The following is an 18,407-nucleotide window of genomic DNA, read 5'->3' as shown; positions in this document are numbered from 1 at the left end:
CATTTTTCTATGTACCATTACCCGTCCGCCCCGTCTCCGCCGGGCAGGGTATCACCACCTCTGGGTGGCGATACCCTATAGAAGCCTATGGGCTTCTATATCGCCGTCAGCTGACCACCGTCCGCGCGACCCCCCCTCCCGTCCTCCATCGATCTCCTCCCCCAGCAGGTGTCACAGCCGGAAGGACATCCGGCTGCAGGGAGGAGGAGACGCCGGGGGACACTGACAGCTGCCGGGATGTGACGGAGACCCCCGCACACCACATTACAGGTATCGCGGGGGTCTCCGTCACCGCACCCCAATGGTAATCGCATATGTTACTACATATGCGGTAGCATCACGGCGGCTGGGCGGCGAGGGGCAGCGATGTATATTAATACATCCCGCCCTTTCTCTCTCCATGATGCTCTCTCTTGCTCTATCGCCATCTTTCCCTTACACTGTCTCTCTCTCTCTCTCTCTCTCTCTGACACTTACTCTCTTACACTCTTTCTCTCTCTCTACCACTCTCTCTGACATTTCATCTCTTCCTATGTTTCTTCCTCTACATCCCCTTCTCTGATGCTGTCTCTCAATCTGTCTATCTCCCTGAGATTGTGCATGCGGAACAAGGTTTTCACCTGCTGTATTTCGAGTGGCCACTAGATGTCAGTGTTGCTGATATTTTCTGTGAATATAAGCGGGGTTCTTTATACTATGTAACACTGCCACCTAGCGGATTGTATAAGAACATGACATAAATGAAAATACAGTGGAGTATCCAGTACAAGGCTATCGTCAGCTGTTCCGCGAGTGGCCACTAGATGTCAGTGCTGTTGATGTCTGTGAATATAAGTAGGGTACTTTATACTATTTAACACTGCCACCTAGCGGATTATGTAAGAACATGACATAAACGAAAATACAGTGGAGTATCCAGCACAAGGCTATCGTCAGTTGTTCCGCGAGTGGCCACTAGATGTCAGTGTTGTTGATGTTTTCCGTGACAAATAAGCGGGGTTCTTTATACTTTGTAACACTGCCACCTAGTGGATTGTGTAAGAACATGACACAAATAAAAATACAGTAGAGTATCCAGCACAAGGCTATCGTCAGCTGTTCCGTGAGTGGCCACTAGATGTCAGTGTTGTTGATGTTTTCTGTGAATATAAACGGGGTTCTTTATACTATTTAACACTGCCACCTAGCGGATTATGTAAGAACAATGACATAAAGGAAAATACAGTACAAGTATCCAGCACAAGCCTATCGTCAGCTGTTCTTCGAGTGGCCTCTAGATGTCAGTGTTGCTCAAGTTTCTGAGAATAAGCGAGTGTCTTTAATGTTACTCTGCCATCTGGCGGTCTGTATAAGAACTGCGCGTAAACATCTGATTACACTTTGGTCGGTAAACTATTTGTGCATCCGTCGTAGTAGAACTACAAACACCAGAATGCCCTATAAGTAGCAAGAGTCTGTTTTGAGACACCAGTTTTCAACCTCAATTCAAATGATATGCTGCATGTATACGATGCTGCTCTCTGCTTTGCAATGCCAACATCGCAAGTCAGGATCATCATCACCGGCCGGGTGGAACCTGAGCATGCGCATTTACGCATGCAGGGCAAACTACAAGTCCCAGGATACTTTGTTACTTTTAAAACTACTTGCTGTCCTGCTATCGTTCTGCGAATGCGGCTCCGTGCTGGGTGTATAATATATAGCAGGAACCTGAGCCTCTCCAGGACTGAACATTGCCACAATTCGCAGCACAATGCAGCGGGCCCCGCCCGCGGCTGTCACTCGCGCCACCACAGTGGCCAGCTGACTGCAGAGACCAGGGGCGGCTCCGGGGGCTTTGGCATGGGACTGTCCTGGAAGCCTGGACGTTTACTGGATGCTATACAATACAATGCTATAGAACGCCGATCATTTCTATGTAGCTGATCTAGAACCCCGGTCATTGGCATCTAGCGGACCTAGATGCAAACCTTTGGCATGAAGCCAATCTAGAACGCCGTTCATGGACAGTTAGAACGTGAACCACTTTCATTGCACTGATCTAGACCGTTGCTCGTTGTTATGTGGTTGCTCTAGAATGTATGTTGGTACCTAGTTGTTCTACAATGTTACTGGTTGGTCTAAAACGTATGTTAGTGCATAGTTGTTCTAGAATGTTGCTTGTTATGTGGTTACTCTAGCACGTATGTTGGTGCATAGTTATTCTAGAACATTGCTCATTTGTACATGTTTGATCTAGAACATCGCTTGTTGGTATGGATCTATAACATCATTGGCATGGAGCTGGTCGATAATGTGTGACATTCACGCAGATCTGATGTAGAACATGGACTTGGAACTAATCTACATCATCACATGACGCAGCACTAGAGCTTATCGACTGGCATTACACTGCATGTCGCTTGTCTAGAATGCTGGACTAACATGAAATTTGACACACTGGGGTGGCACTTGTCTACACTGGGGCATTGACATAATTCTTATTTAGAACGTGGCACACTTGTATGGTGCTGATCTAAAACAGGGCACACCAATAGGTAGCTGATCTAGAATGTGGGATACTGACATTGAAAAAGCTAATAAAGAAAGGGGAACATTGTTGTTGAGCTAATCTAGAAAAAAAGGGTCATAGGCATTGAGCTGCTTTAGAACCAGGGAGATTATTAGGGACATATGTCCTGGTCAGAAAATAGGGATCTGTAGAAGAATTGTTAGATATCTGAGGGAGATGAGCAGTGATAAAGGAGGAAGAGTATGTAAATCTGATGATACAGATGAGGAATGCAGGGTTCCTCTTCCACACAGAGAAGGGGAGCTAGACATGCATAGCTTGACTCAAGGAGACTCTGGAGAGAGGGAGATTAAAAAGGGCTGCAGAGCCAATGAGATGGATCTGAAACCGCTGGGTCGTATACTGAGGGAGATCGATGGAAATGTGACTTACCACAGTGCAAGACCTACAGAAATACACAAAACTGGCTGTGGGAGCCAAGGCTGGAACCCAGCTGACTGTAGAATGAAGGAGATGGATCCAGTGGGTTATGGAGCAGTTGGTGAGGGCAGGGCTGCTGCTTCTGGCAGAGAGGGTGACCCTGCTGATTGCAGAACAAATGAGATAGAAAAGGATGAAGGTGCTTATAAGGGAGGAGAGATGGGCGGTGGTATTGATGGATGCAGTAAGAGCGCCCATCAGCTTGGTTATGGAGTAAGTATAGAGGACAATGAGTCTCCTGAATGCCAAGCAACGCCATGTGGAGACACTGGCCCATCTGGATGTGTAGAAGGAACTTGTGGTGTAAATGGCTGCAGAGCTGGGGAGTGTTCTGCGCCGTCTCCTGACACAGTGTGCGGCGCAGAGGACTGCAGATGGAATTATCCATATGAGAACTGCGGCAACAATGAATTTGTGATGACGTGTGACTACGTGGCGGCGGATGACACGCAGGTATGCCGGGTATGTGACGGGGAGGGGCATTATTTCTTTCACATTTTCAATGGTCATTGTAAACGCACAGGGAGTTTGCAGGTGCACTATGCAATCATTACTGCTAACATGTATTCCTTTTATAATTCATTTATGAGGTTGTTAGCATACAGTACATTTGGCCAAATATATCTACCTGCCGACCACGTTAAGGTCTCCTCATTAGAGCAGGTCCCTAGCACTATGGGGTTCATGCCTGGGGTGCAGGGCACCCCCAAACCAGTCCAGCAAAACCAACCCAGGGCATCACATAAATAAAATATAGCTGTGTAATAGAGTGTAAAGTGTCATTAGAGCCCATAGTGCTAGGGAAATGCTCTAATGAGCAGGGCCGGTGCAAGGCACCGGAGCGCCCCAGGCGAGTCGGGGTGCCCCGGTGGAGGGGGGGGGGTGGTGGTACCTGTGTAAAAAAATTGCTGTCCCTGCAGTGCTGGGGCGGTCAGGGGTGTCCGTGCCGTAGGGGTACCTGCGGTGCCGTCATGTGTATAAAGCTGGCTGCGGCCGGCGGGGTCCCTGTAGTGAATAGCAAATAACTAGCGCTTCCCGCGCCGCCGCGCGCATAGCGCTAGTTATTTGCTATTCACTACAGGGACCCCGCCGGCCGCAGCCAGCTTTATACACATGACGGCACCGACACCCCTGACCGCCCCAGCACTGCAGGGACGCCGGGGCAGCAATTTTTTTACACAATTCGCTGGGGGTGAGGGGCGAACTGCCGCCCTCCAGGTGCCGGCGCCCTAGGCTAATGCCTAGAGCTGCCTAGTGGTGGCGCCGGCCCTGCTAATGAGGTGACCATAACGTGGTGAGCAGGTAGATATATTTGGCCAAATGTATGCTAACATCCTCATAAATGAATTATAAAAGGAATACATGTTAGCAGTAATGAGTGCTTAGTGCACCTGCAAACCCCTCTGTCTTGCATATAGCTAAAAATCTCAGCAAGGTAGCTACAGGGTGTGCAGTCTAGGGCCCCCCTCTTTCCATTGTAAACTTCACGACCACCAATAGGGGTATTTGATGAAGGGGCCCATTTATCAATGTGGGAAGTGTCCTAGATCTGGCGAATTAATATGAATAACATCCCCATGCAACGCAGCTGTTAAAATAAAGATGTAATAAATATATATGAATATTTCAAAAATATTATATGCATTTAATACCAGGTCAAACATTAAGGAACCCTCGCTGGTGGCGATGTGGCATTGAATACCTCTGCCACCCAATGAATTCCTGGTGGACAAGCTATTTCATACTGCCATACCCTAGGAAAACTAATTACAGTCCAGGCCTTAAGGATAGCCATACTGGTGATTTAACACAGAACAAAATTACAGAATAGTGACCGCGCCCCAGATACTGCTGCCACAGATCAACCCCAAGACTCCTAGAATCCTGAAAAGATGCACTTGTAAAAAATGGATGATCGTAGGCGCTGTATCTTCACTGTATACACCGTACAGTAAATTCAGTTCTCACGTCCAGATGTTCAAAATAGGACACTGTTAACTGACCTGTATTCAATGCCCTATGTGCACATCAAGGTTTCTTTATTCCTCCTTCTGATCCAACCGACAGTTATAGGGCATAAATCACACACTCGCACCCTCTGGAACAACTGAAATAGAACTCACCCGGGGTCAAAGCCCTATTTTCCTTAAAAGGTATCTTTGGACCGGTTCCACATACAATAGGTACCACTGATAAAAGTCCAATCCAGTTTGGTGAAAAAGTACACTTTATTGTTCACACAAAATCCAACATTCCAAAAATATCGATAAAAGTCAGATAAAAATTCCATAAAAAATGGGGATTTATGCCCTATAACTGTCGGGTGGATCAGAAGGAGGAATAAAGAAACCTTGATGTGCACATAGGGCACTGAATACAGGTCAGTTAACAGTGTCCTATTTTGAACATCTGGACGTGAGAACTGAATTTACTGTACGGTGTATACAGTGAAGATACAGCGCCTACGATCATCCATTTTTCACAAATACTGGTGATTTAATTAGTGATATCTGGAAAATTTCCAGCAAACAATAATGTGCAGGCGTCGGACACATATAAGGAGCCGGGAATGTTATAAATCTTGTTCCTTTGTAAGCGATAATTGATGTGATTACATTTGTATGATACCATGAAGGTTAGTTCATAGGTTTTGAGATTAAGAAAATGGTGCGATTTTTACGCTTTTGTTGCAAATTTTAAAGAGACAATCGGCTACAAAGCAAAACTAGCCTGATATCTGATTGCTGCTTTCCTTGATCTCAGAATCTATTATATTACCCACTAGTTAAAAGCTTGTCAAAATGACGACTTCTGCAGTGGGGTTCGGTATGATTGGCCTACGGCAGGATCCCAATGGTCGAGATTTATCAACAGGTCATGTTTTCCAGGCCACCTGTGGATCTGTAGAATGTGTCGGTTAGGAATGAATGAATCGTGTTTGCAAATGTGACAGTTAGGGCTGTTTCACACAGTACGGTTCCTGCCGCACGGTGAAATCCCGTACGGTCAGGGAGCCGCGCCGCACTCAGAATTTTATAATGGCAGGGATGGCCACAGCCCGGCAGCCGTCCCTTCCAGTGGGGGGATCCGGCTGCAGCCGTGCGGCCGGGCCGTGGCCGTCCCGTGTGAATGGACACAATAGTGTCCATTCACAACTGCTGAGTGCGGCACGGCTCCCTGGCCGTACGGGATTTCACCGTGCGGCAGGAACCGTACTGTGTGAAACAGCCCTTAGTGAGAACTACACCTGTGAACCAGCTAAGTGGACTGAAAAACGTGGCCTATTCGTGGATGTTACGGACCGGTTTGGCCACCCCTGGGTTAGGGTTAAGCATTAATTACAGTTATGTAATTTATATTCTACTTTTTAGTGTTTGCTATATCTATATAAATACCTTTCTTGGAGGTTTCCATTCTTCTCCTTCCAGCTGAGCCTCTCTCGGGGAGACCAGGTTCTCCTACTTTCGGCAGTGACAGCAGATTGGTGGTGGGTCTTACATGATGGTGACTGTGGGTATGTGCCATCCAGATACTTGCGTGGAATGGATGATCATGAGAATGAAGCAGAGGAAGATGACCCCTGGCAGGATGATGAATATTATGGAAGCTACAAGTCACTGGTGAGTCCCGCGTTCTTGCTTCCTCCAGGGGCCTTCACCGAGCAGACCTCTCAGTTGTCATTTCCTACCCATAGAAGCTGCACCTGGAGATGTTGTCGGACGTCCCTCGCACCCAGGCTTACAGAGATGTCATTAGGCAGAATAGTCAAGCCCTGAAGGGGAAGCGTATCCTGGACCTGGGCTGCGGAACCGGGATCATAAGCTTTTTCTGTGCGAAGCTGGCACAGCCGGAAGTTGTAAGTATTCTATCACGGTACATGAGGTTTTGGTTACGCACTTAGTCAGGTTTTGTTCTAGTGTGTCTGTGGCTTCCCCTTCCCAGAAACAGACGTTCCCTCTCATCAGATATCAAATGATGGATTTTATGTTAGTTGTGGATTAAATTAATTGCTGCATAATCTGTTTGTTGCTAGTGATGAGACATCAATTTGCATATTGCTGTTTAAAATGGATTAAAACCCTAAAGGTGCCCATACACAATACAATTATTGTATTCATTATGGACTAGATCGCAACGCTCGGAGCACAATTTTCATACAGCCTATACTCTTCAAATGCCTTGGCCAGTGAGAGAAGCCGGAAGGGCGACCAGCTCCCGCAGGGCACAATCTAAGACTGCCTAGGAAGGAAAGTAGAAGGGGAGAAGTTGGCCACACTAACTTTTAATTTAAAGTGCCCATGCTCCCTGCAGTCGCCCTTCTATTCCCCACTAACTAACTCCAGTAACACCTATACCTAGTGGATGAAGGTGAAAATAGATTTCTTTTTTTTTTTTATTACAGCCAAGCAGTGTTTACGTTCTGGATTGTGGTCGTATAACCTGAAAGATGCTAGATACATGTATTGGGGCGTGAGGGAATTATTTTATAGCGCATACTGCGTTGCCTAAAAACGCTTGTAGCTGCTGGACGTGGTTTGGGTGCGACTGACAACATGACTTTGCTGGTCTCAGGTGTATGCGGTAGAGGCAAGTGACATCGTGGAGCAGACCCATAAATTAGTTGAAGCAAATGGATTTTCAGGCAAAGTGCAGGTTCTAAGTCAGCGAGCAGAAGATCTGGATTTACCTACAAAGGTTGATGTTCTTGTATCTGAGTGGATGGGGACTTGTCTGCTGGTAAGAGGTTCCTTTCCATTATTCTTCTGATTCTTTGTAATCCTCTACTGTCACATTCAGCCTCTCCTTGGAAGGGATCTCTACAACACTCTATGAACTGTTCCATCAGGAGGGAAGCTACAAAGGCGGTCTTTATTCCCATGCCTGTTTTAGACATGAGGCTATTATGATTGTTTTAGGCATCAGTGATTATGAGGTCTATATACTAAGCCTTGGAGAGAGTGAGAGTACCACCCAATCAGATTCTGTCACTTTTTTTTTTAACACAACCCGTAACATGGTAGATAATAACTGATTGGCTAACATTTAACATATTAGCTGAGGTTGAAAACAAGACATACGTCCATCAAGTTCAACCTTTTAGCAGCCCCATTACAGGGTATGGTCTAGATGTGATGTCCCCATTTTATTTACTTTTTTTTTCAGCTCTGGGATAAAAAGTGGTTAAAGTTTTTTTTGCCAATATATGTTTGTCCAACCTTATTTTAAATGTACTCATTGAATCTTCCATCATCCACCTCTTCTGGAAGAGAGTTCTATACTGTTACTGCCCGGACCATAAAAAAAAGCCTTTCCATCTAAGGGTACAGAATCTTCTTTCCTCCAGTCTGAGCGCACGCCCGCATGTCCTGGTCTCCAACCTCAAAGCAAAAAGGTTGCCCGATGGTTCTTTATATAAGCCCGATATATTTGTATATACTTATGTCTCTCTGTCTCCAAGGCTTAATACATAGATCCATTACCCACTGGTTTTCGGTTTTCTCATTTGGAACTCTGTTTTCCATCTGCAGTTTGAGTTTATGGTGGAATCCGTCCTGCTAGCGCGTGACCTCTGGCTGAAGGCGGATGGGGTCATGTGGCCGAGTACCGCCTGTATTCACCTGGTGCCCTGCAGTGCAGATAAGGAATATACATCCAAAGTCCTCTTCTGGGACTCGCCCTATGAGCTGGACTTCAGTATATTAAAGTTAGTATTCTTATACCAACCGCTGGAATTACCTCCCCATCAAAGACAATTAAATGTACTGTTAAAAGCAGATATTTGGCCATGTTCACAGGCGCACGGAATGCCAACATTCACGTATAACCAGCCATTTCTTTTTACACAGTGGCAATGTTCAGTGTCGGCTGATGATGATCTTCTGATGTTTCCTCCACCACAGGCCTGTGGCCATACAAGAGTTCCTGTCCAGACCAAAGCCGGATTATGTGCTACAACCAGAGGACTGTCTGTCTCAGCCTTGTGTCTTATTGAGTGTGGACATGAGGACACTGAAGGTGGAAGAACTAGAGGTGAAAAACAATTCCCCAATAAAAAAAATTTCACTACAAGATGATATTATGTTGTAACGGACGGCTTTTGTGCATCTTCCGTCTAGAGAATGGTCGGCGACTTCAAATTTCATGTACGGCGTGATGGCTCCTTTCATGGATTTACAGCTTGGTTCAGTGTTCAGTTCCAAAATATGGACAACCTGGGACCAGTGGAATTGAATACTGGTCCCTTCCACCCGTAAGATGTTAACTAAACCTGTGTATTGGCTAATCTCTGTATAATTTGATTTGAGACATTACAAGCAGTCTTGATGGGGGTTGTCCACAAGTCATCGTCTGATATTGCTTACCCTTCCAGGGTAGCTCTGTGGTGGCGTGAGAAACCCTCCACTACAGTAATGTGCATTTGGGGAAAATATTGGAGGATTAAAAGGACTTTTGCCAGTCCTGTGGGTGTGGGGTAGCAGTAGAGCTCTAGGGGAATTTGACTCGGCGTCCAAGATCATAAGAGTTTAAGGGCCAGTGGTGGTTGTAGGCAGGAGACAGATGGCAAGGGTCTAGTATATGTCAATTAATTTCCTATCAAATCCCCTTTATCTCTTATATTCATCCTATTCCAGTATTGCTGGTTTATGTCCCTACAAATTATTGTGTATATTGTACTCTTTCCCCCAATGTTCATTAAATAATTTGATGAGCAGGAGTTACAGAGAGGAGAAGCGTTGTCCTATACACTAGTCTCTTAAGTCTCAGACCCTGGGACAACCCATTGTTGCAGATACCACCACCCCCAGATTGGATGAAGGTGAAAATGCAGATCCTTTTGTAAACCAAAATTGTCATTTGGTTCTCAATTCTTGATCCATACCCAAAGCTAGATCAGGCAGGCAATCCCTACGCTGGACAGATCCCATCCACTGCCCTTCTCTGGAAGTCGTGTATACGGAATCGGTACATCTGTTTATACATCTTGGTCTCCTGCAGGCTTACACACTGGAAGCACACGCTCTTCATGCTGGATCAGCCTCTGAGAGTCCACAAAGGAGACTGGATAACCGGCTCTGCCATATTCCGCAGGAACCCTACCTGGAGACGCCACTTGTCAGTTACCCTGAGCTGGTCTATTACCAGTACAGCACAGCCAGCAGAGCCCAGCGTGAGTATGCCACCTGCATAGGGCAATAAGGACACAGGGCTTGGTCAGTGAAGTAACAATATATTCCTCTTGTTGGCAGGTTGGCTGCAAGGAATACTCAATATGGAGATGAGCCCAATTTGGAGAACTGCATTTATATGAAACAAGCAAGATGCCCACACACAGCTGTGCAATAATATTAGGAGATTATTAACTAAATCCCATAAGCATTACTTTGTGCTAGCGGCTTTCACTCTCCAGCATTTTGGGAGCTGTGGTTCCACAGCATGAGATCCACAGGGCAACTACAGATGTGTCCTCATACACTGTTGCTCAAGTCACACCAAACAGCCCCTCACCGCTCTTATTCACATTGATAAACTGAAGGGAACAAGCTTATGTTGCTAAAATGCACTAATTAATTTAATATAATGTTGCAGCAGCCACAATGGGTAAGACTAATTCCTGTGCAGTTGGAGTCGCAGGTCAGCATCTGTAGCACCAAGTGGCGTTTGTAGCATCTTCAATGCGATGCAAAATTTGTAGAAAAGGTACTTGTGTAATATCTGGGTGCCCGATTTTTTTTGATCAGGTGCAACCAAATTCCATGCGATGCACGTGATTTTCCATTGGATTCAACACATCGGGGGCCCAGATATTACACAAGTACCGTAGAAAAATATGATGCACTGCACCATCCAGAGCATCTGTATCACACCATATAGCTAGATGTAGGAGTTAGGCATGACCATTGGTGGGTTCTCCATTGATGGTACTATTGATGGGTTACCTCAACGGTGTGAAACCATTTGCAAGGGAACTAAAGATGTGCGGGTTCGGTTTAACCGAATTTACTTGGATCTCAAAGCGGGACCTTATGGCCTATTCAAAACATGTGACAGCCGACAACCAATCAGAAAAATCCGTAGTTGCACTAATTTAGGCGATAAGAATCGAGTAAATCCGAAAAGCACATGTCTAAAGGGAAACATTAATGGTTTCACCCACCGATAGTCACCCCTGCTTTAAAATACATTAGGCTGTAGGCGGAGATCTGTAGGAGTGTCAGGCGCGGAGCTACGCTCCAAATCCTGGCACTTTGTAAAAAAGCATTTAGAAAATATTCATTGCTTCAGAATCATTGATGGTGGGGAACCATCTGATTCAAGTATTCAACATTAAATCATTGATGTTCATCCCTAGCTGTATGAGGACACACCTGTATGTGCTAAATATATGCTCCTTTAATGAATCACAAAGCTAAAGACTGGCAGTGCAACTAAATATACCACAGACATTTTTCAAATGTTTAATGTGCTTTTTATCCTTTTGTAATATCACAGGTAACTGTCAGGCGTTGTAGTGCTTAATGGAGTTCTTATTTGTTTTGTTTTTTTAGATATATTTTTTTTCTTTGCTATAAAAACTACAGTGTTAAAATTGAAGTGGTTCTGTCCCTCTTGCTCCGGAACCAATGAGGGCGTCCTGCGGGGCTGATGCACTTAATAAATTATACAGTTTCTGTACATAATTACATTCAGTTCAATGATGAGGAGGAGAAAGTGAAGTAGCAGCGCATTAACGGCTGGTGAACATTCACACTTTGGACAAGTCCGGCAGAGGGTGCAATGACCTCCTTTAGCTATATAGATAAAAAATAATTCTAATAAATCTGTGCTCGGATGATTCAGTAGATCCAGGTTCACATTATTGCATGAGTTTGGGCTCTGTAAGGAGGCAGGGGGTGCGCCGCACAGAAAGGAAAAACCAGTCACTTGGAGTGAGTGTGAGGGAAGCTACATCCACTGTCACAGTAAGAGGTTACAGGTCGCTAGTCACATCTGCTCTACATTCTTGGCAACGAGACATCTTTCGTCTATGACTAGAAGCACAATCGGGTGGTGGTGGTGGTGGGAAGACTCACCACCTGAGAAGGAAGACAGCAGCAATCCAGCACCTTGATGAATGGAAGTAATACGTAGTCTCCTATCTCAGCTGCGATCCATTTCCCAGGCTCCCCCCCCCCCCCCAAGTGCATGATCGTGTAAGGCAATAAGCAGTTTGTCCTAATTTCACATATTATATGCAACATATATAGGGTCGAGCTGATCGGCAAGAAATCCGTCCCGTAAGTGCATTCGTTGCTTCTCCCCTCGAGAGTTGATGGGAATAACTCCTGGGTCTACAATGACCACGACTCCCACAATCAGATAATGTTCCTCCAGGACTACGTTGGTCACTAGGGCTACAAGGTCAAGGGCCTCCTGCTCTGGCCCGTCTAGTTCCAAGACGACCACCAGAAGGTTTGTCCAGGTGAAGACCGCACTGAGGAGGAGGAGTCAGAAGAAAATGCTTTAGAGGAATATAACTGGCACATTTTTTTCCTACACGTGTAACCCGGTTACCCTTATACTTACCATTCAGCGATGTTCTTGTGTGAGCGAATCACTGAGGTTTCTATGTCGATCGGATGGTATCTCATGCCCCGTAGTTCCAAGGTTTCGTCGAGAGATCCGACCACATACAGAGCATCATGCCGCTCTGTGAAAGGTTTCAATGTTAATGGCAATGTCATTTGTCTTTATGCCTTCAGGCTCTACACCGACAACAGTCTCTTACCTCCACTGGCATCAGTCAGTTCAGTTCTGCGGAGAAAGCCAAGGTATCCCGTACGTGCCCAAACCGTCTGTGTATCTCCAAAGCTGAGGCGTGCATTAAAGTGGTCAGCGTGCAGAGCCTCTTCCCCGTACACCGTGTAGTAGCCGTTGGCATTGTGCGGACTGCTGACCCAAACCTGGTAAAGACACGGTCAAGTAAAACACATTACTCCTTTTATGGTCATCTATAGTTAAAATGACAACCGTCCAGCTTACTTACCTCTCCCAAATGAGAGTCGCCAAGGGGTCCTTTAGTCTCTGTGTGCGCAATAATGACTTTCACACCAGGAAGGATCTAGGAATATAAGAGAGAGACTTTGGACCCAGAAAGTGACCGCTCCAAAGAGCGCAAACAAGACAACGCACGCGGCTCTGAACTTACGGAGTAGTCTTTATAATAACATCTGCTAAACTACAGTAGCATTAAGTCACACCGACAGTGATCTCACCTTTCCGGACTCCATCAGCGGCAGACTGTGCGGGGAACCCCTCTCCACCAGCCGGACTCTTAAGAGAACAGAAATCATTAGAGAAGGTGATGGAGGGGATGGCAGCAGATATAACAGGTGGGTGGCGGGGGGACAGTCCATACCTGTCATGGCGTAGAGCGCGCATGTCTACAAAGACAGTGGTTGGGTCAGGACCGGCCGTACCCTGTGAAGTAGCGGATGCAATCATTTAATTTTCAGGCGATAACGAGATCATTGGATAAAACAGGACTAGGAGCGGGAGCTGCCATGCGGGTGAGAAGCAGTACAGACACACCCTATAAAGCGCGTGGTGTATCGTCCTCATGTACATCCAAGCCTTTCCCTGCTAATCTGACCCTCCCGTTACATACATAGAACTCCTAAGTCCTTAAATAAAGGTGCATACACACTGTACAATTTTTTTGACCAATTTTGTTGAAAGACATTTCCATTGAACCCAGTGTCCTGGTCGAAAGATGTTTAAAAAAAAGATATTGACGACAGACGAACAACAAATGATGATGCGCATACACGCCAGTTGTTCATCAAGATTGTTCGTCAACTGTGCACAAAGCTCAATTTGGATATCTTTCAAAAAGAGCCTATAAACTGTAGCTAGATCTTTCGTCTGTCATCAATATCTTTCGGCAACATCTTTCGTCCAGGACAATGGGTTCAAGGGAAATGTCTTTCAACTAAATTGGTCAAAAAAATTGTACAGTGTGTATGCATTTTAAATCAACAATAAGCCCCAGCACAGCTGGCATAGTGGTTAGCATTACTGCGCCTCACAGCACTGAGGTCTTGGGTTTGATGCCCAACCTCTGTGTGGAGTTTATACCCTCCCTATGTTTGCGTGTGTATCCCCGGGGCACACCAGTTCTATCCCACAATCTAAAAACATTGATAGGTTAAGTGGATTCTGTAATGAATAAATAACTAAAAAACTCCAGCGTCTAATAGACTTTAGAGTGTAAGCTCCACTGGTGCAGGAACTGATGTGAATGACTTCCATAAAAGCACTATAGGTGTGCGCTATATAAATAACAATAAAGTTTATGTCCTTGACAATGAGCCCCCAGCCGCTCCAGTGCACTCACACACACACCTATGCTGCACTGCCCAGCAGAGCCCAGAGCGAAGCGAGGTCAGTTAGCGGGGCCAGCGCACATACATGCAGACACCATACCTGATCAGCAAGCTTGCCCAGTCTGTTGGGCTGAAAGAGGAACCACAGAGAAAAGTGAGAGACGAAACGGTAAGACAGCGATAGCGGGAGTAATCAGAGGTGACAGAGACTCATCTGCACACACAAATGTCACAACAACAACAGCTCCACACTGCCTTAGGAACATGTAGTAAGATGATCAGCTCCACACAGGCCTCCCCAAACGCAGCAGAATGGCACATATAGCCCCGGCAGGACACCCCTCACCTGTAAACAGATGGCCACGTTAACTCGACAGCCGAACGTGGTGCTAACCGCTCTGGTAGACAGCCCCAGGTCCTTGAACAACTTTGAGAAGGACTGAGTCAGTGAGATTCGTGGCCGCTCCTCTGCTACCACCATGCACGTGCGTACACAGGACAAATTCACACCTCGTGACTGGTGGGGGGAAAGGAAGGGATCAGGAGTGAGTACAGGGATTTGGGAAAGAAGCACAGGACACAGATAGAAAGCAGAACGGGAAGGGTTGGTGGTAAGGAATAGAATAAAAAAAACACAGGGTTAGGAATAAAATGAGGGAACAAAAAACAGAAGTGGGTAAAAGAAAAAATGCCACAGACAAGAAGCAAGGCCACATAGTAACATAGGAAATACCTTAAGGGTGCCCGTCTGCGTTCCCAGGCCTCTGGTACACATCTCCATGACGGAATAGGAGCAAAACGTGACCCGTACTTTGTACTGACTGACGGCACTCAGCCATAGAGACGCATTCGTCTCCAGCTCTAGTGGCGGCACAAGGATGGATTGGTGCCCAGAGTAAATACTGTGGGAGAGAGGACATTTTGTTGAGGACAAAAAAGAAAATGTAAATGGAGGTTGCTTAATGAACTTCATAAACTTTCTTCTTTTGTTGAGGAAAACTTGCATCCCTGAGGTAAACTATATATAATCCACTAGCTTTATAAAGTCAGGCATCTCAGCCGGCTCACACATCGACCATAGAGGTTTCTGTATCGGTCATACGACCACAACTTAATGGCCTCTCACGCGCACCTCAGTCCATTATGAGTGTATCTGACCATTCAGCTTATTAATTCATAAGTAAAATAGTGACAACACAAGTAAAAAACACATTGGTTCGGCTGACAAAATGGACGCCTCCATTGCATTTAGACAGCAAGTACAGTTTATCAGGTAAAGAGGACAGCTAAGTCAGGTAGAAGGAAGAGGACATTTTACCTGCACAAGCACCAAAGAGCAAACCCCAAGCCGCAGTATGGGTCTAGGCAGATGGCAATTTGGCGTGATGGATACAGCTCGCATTGTAGCTTGATGGACCGACATAAGGCACTGCATGCTGAGTGTGACATCTGAAAGGAATAACACTGATTGTATATTGCTTCACAAACATGCCCTGTACAATGGAGGAGGGTAAGGGAATGTGTAGTGTTCATTCTAGCCCCTTATATTTTCCAAAACCCATGTAATTAAGTCTTCCCTGCCTGGGGTGTCGTACTCTGCTCTGGTGCAGATATAGCACAGTGTGGTCTGTATTTGTGCACTAATATACAGACCACACTGTGCTACAAGCATTACAGCAGAGAACGACACCGCAGGGAAGAGGTACTGCAAAGGCTTTGGAAGATGCAGGGTGCTAGAATGAACACTAAATGAGTCAATGTATGTACACACGGATACCCCACCCTACAAACACCGAGGTTATGACACAGTCTAGTTTCCATCTCACCTTCACCCCAGCTAATATCCCCGTCGTAGACACACTGAAATCCAAGTAGGCCAGCGTGTCCGGTGACGTCGGCCTAAACACGCATGCGATCTTCTTCTTGGGCATGTCTTCTGCAGAAACAAAGCAACGACCAGTATTAGCACTGACCCCGTATGGTCTCTGGATGCAAGAGTCACAAGGAAAAGTTTACACTTCTTACCGGTGTCAAGAATGGTCGGCCATGTTTTGATGTCTACAGCAGCAGCAGCTTCCTTTGACTTGAGCAAACGCATTATTGCTTGTGTCGTCAGTATACAAGCGGATTTGCTAACCTATACAGAGGAATAATAGGGAATGAGCATAATACATTTCACGGTCCATGCACCAGATTGCTGTGTGGTTATGGATGTCCCCTAACCACACAGCAATGTGAATAATGTGCTGAAAAGGCTGCTGCCAAACCCATAATCAAATGTGTGTTATATATACATACAGTTTAATGAGAAATACAATATGCTTTGCGTCATGTATAAATGCTGGGCAGGTAGAGGTCCCTGAGACTTGGCTGCTATGACAAGAGTACAGCAGACAGCAGCGGAGGCTGTGTGCGCCCCCCGCCAAACCTGCCCATGTTCTACCCTGGTCAGAAGTCCCATGTAAAAGGGACACGGGTTAACCCCTTTTACACCGCCGCTGACCCGGGTCTAGGCGGGAAAAACCCGGGTTTTTGCAGGGGTGTAAAAGGGGTATAATTCACAACCTCCTTCTTTTCTCTTGTCCCCTTTCTGTTACTCCTCTCTGTTATAGCACAGACAAATATCTAGTGAGCACTTCCAGCACTGCAGGTCTAATCCTGGGCGTAAGTCGTAGTGTTTGACTGCAATGTTGGATCATGGCTTCCCTGCATTCACTTTACACCTAATAGCTCAATCCAATGGAAACACAACAGCGTATACCCGAAGTGCAGAGTCTGAAATCATTGCAGGAGAACGGTTAGAAGGACATTGGTATTAAATTCTGCACCCACCTCTACAATCATCTTGACAGTGGGAAGGGTCGTTGTGAGATTCTGTGGATGAGGAGGACGAACGGTGATGGGAATACAGCCGGCATAGAGGCAGCCAAAAAATGTGGCAATAAGGTCAATCCCTAAACAAAGACGATGAATACTTGTATAAGAAACGATCTCCATTAAAAAGACCCAGGGGGAAATTTACTAAGATGGGAATTCTACTTCACATGGGATGTTGCTATTGACAACCAATCAGATACTATCTATAATATTCTAGAAGGTGCTAAATAAATCAGAGGTATTCTCTGATTGGTTGCCCACATCCCATGTGAAATAGAACTCCCAACTCAGTAAATTTCCCCCATAGTCCATATTGGCTAGTGGTAAATTCTCGTGCACACAGAGCCTGGTAAACACCCTGATTAATAACTGTGCCCTGCCGTCATGATTCTCACCTGGGGGGTAAACAAGAGCAACATGATCACCAACACTGAGCCGAGCTTTCTCCACCAATCCAGCAGCCACACGTTCCGCTCTCTTGTGCAACTGCAGACAGGATGTGGAGCTGGACACGGTGCCCTGTGGAGGGTACGGCAATTATTGGGTTACTGTCCAGCGGCACCAGAGTAAGTGCTAAAGATCAAAACTGCAGTCTCACCAAACAACGTCATTCATTCCAAAGCAAATGGAATCCTTACGGGGAAATGTACATATACAAATAACTCCACCAACTTTGCAGTTAACACGGGGGTTATAAAATGCTTTAAACTTTTTCATACAATTCAACCTGAACAAAACACATAATTCATGAACAGTACGGTCATCCTATTAAGGGAGGAATTCAATCCGGGATTACGACCGTCAGAACATTCCGACAGTCGGAATCCCTGCCCGTTATTGCTCCACTCGAAAGGCGGAATTCAATATTCCACCTGTTGAGTGCCGACAAATTGGCATTTCGGCGAAAACAGGAACGGATTGTCGAAAAACGACTAAATTCCACAATCCACCATCGCTTCTGACAAAACAGACCCGACTTATTTTAAAGTCGGATCTGTTTTGTCGGAATCTGCCTTCAATGCTGTCGGAAACGTTGGCATTGAATAGGTGACGGCCGCTATTTCCCCTTTCTGAAATATTGGCCAAAATTGAATACCCCCCTAAGTATCACAAAAGGTTAATCATCATTCAGAATTTGCTCATCACATACTGCCATATTTCTCAGAAAGTCCCTC

At 45.8% G+C, this 18,407-nt stretch overlaps 2 protein-coding genes across 9 annotated transcripts in view; one reads left to right on the top strand and one right to left on the bottom strand.

Moving 5' to 3' along the window:
* The first annotated feature begins 1,554 nt into the window (after window positions 1–1,554).
* Window positions 1,555–11,811, top strand: PRMT2 (protein arginine methyltransferase 2). Of its 2 annotated transcripts, none has more exons than XM_083154606.1 (9): window positions 1,555–3,454; window positions 6,421–6,612; window positions 6,687–6,848; window positions 7,565–7,729; window positions 8,521–8,696; window positions 8,893–9,022; window positions 9,109–9,242; window positions 9,989–10,160; window positions 10,240–11,811. In XM_083154606.1, the coding sequence occupies exons 1-9, from the start codon at window positions 2,729–2,731 to the stop codon at window positions 10,270–10,272; spliced, it is 1,890 nt and encodes a 629-aa protein (XP_083010732.1). In that variant the 5' UTR covers window positions 1,555–2,728; the 3' UTR covers window positions 10,273–11,811. The 2 variants fall into 2 exon arrangements, with proteins under 2 accessions (XP_083010732.1, XP_083010733.1); XM_083154607.1 differs by having other exon boundaries at window positions 1,556–3,445.
* The window catches only part of DIP2A (DIP2 acetate--CoA ligase A), a 62,356-nt gene continuing 55,383 nt past the window's right edge, over window positions 11,435–18,407 (bottom strand). For 6 of the 7 annotated variants that reach the window (XM_083154597.1, XM_083154601.1, XM_083154603.1 and 3 more), the window contains 14 exons: window positions 17,628–17,751; window positions 17,188–17,309; window positions 16,381–16,492; window positions 16,182–16,291; window positions 15,674–15,804; window positions 15,089–15,257; window positions 14,702–14,872; window positions 14,456–14,485; window positions 13,389–13,450; window positions 13,246–13,303; window positions 13,017–13,091; window positions 12,759–12,933; window positions 12,557–12,680; window positions 11,435–12,464 (listed from right to left, as the gene is read on the bottom strand). In XM_083154597.1, coding sequence (XP_083010723.1) covers window positions 12,212–12,464; window positions 12,557–12,680; window positions 12,759–12,933; window positions 13,017–13,091; window positions 13,246–13,303; window positions 13,389–13,450; window positions 14,456–14,485; window positions 14,702–14,872; window positions 15,089–15,257; window positions 15,674–15,804; window positions 16,182–16,291; window positions 16,381–16,492; window positions 17,188–17,309; window positions 17,628–17,751 — 1,716 coding nt within the window. In that variant the 3' untranslated portion in view covers window positions 11,435–12,211. The remainder of the gene's footprint in view (window positions 12,465–12,556; window positions 12,681–12,758; window positions 12,934–13,016; window positions 13,092–13,245; window positions 13,304–13,388; window positions 13,451–14,455; window positions 14,486–14,701; window positions 14,873–15,088; window positions 15,258–15,673; window positions 15,805–16,181; window positions 16,292–16,380; window positions 16,493–17,187; window positions 17,310–17,627; window positions 17,752–18,407) is intronic. The other variant, XM_083154599.1, reaches the window with a different exon arrangement.

Source organism: Crinia signifera, chromosome 7 (assembly GCF_055691185.1).
Source record: "Crinia signifera chromosome 7, ASM5569118v1, whole genome shotgun sequence".
NCBI classification, from domain to species: Eukaryota; Metazoa; Chordata; class Amphibia; order Anura; family Myobatrachidae; genus Crinia; species Crinia signifera.
The sequence above is the reverse complement of the archived record's forward strand: the minus strand, read 5'-3'. Positions and strand labels throughout refer to the sequence as shown.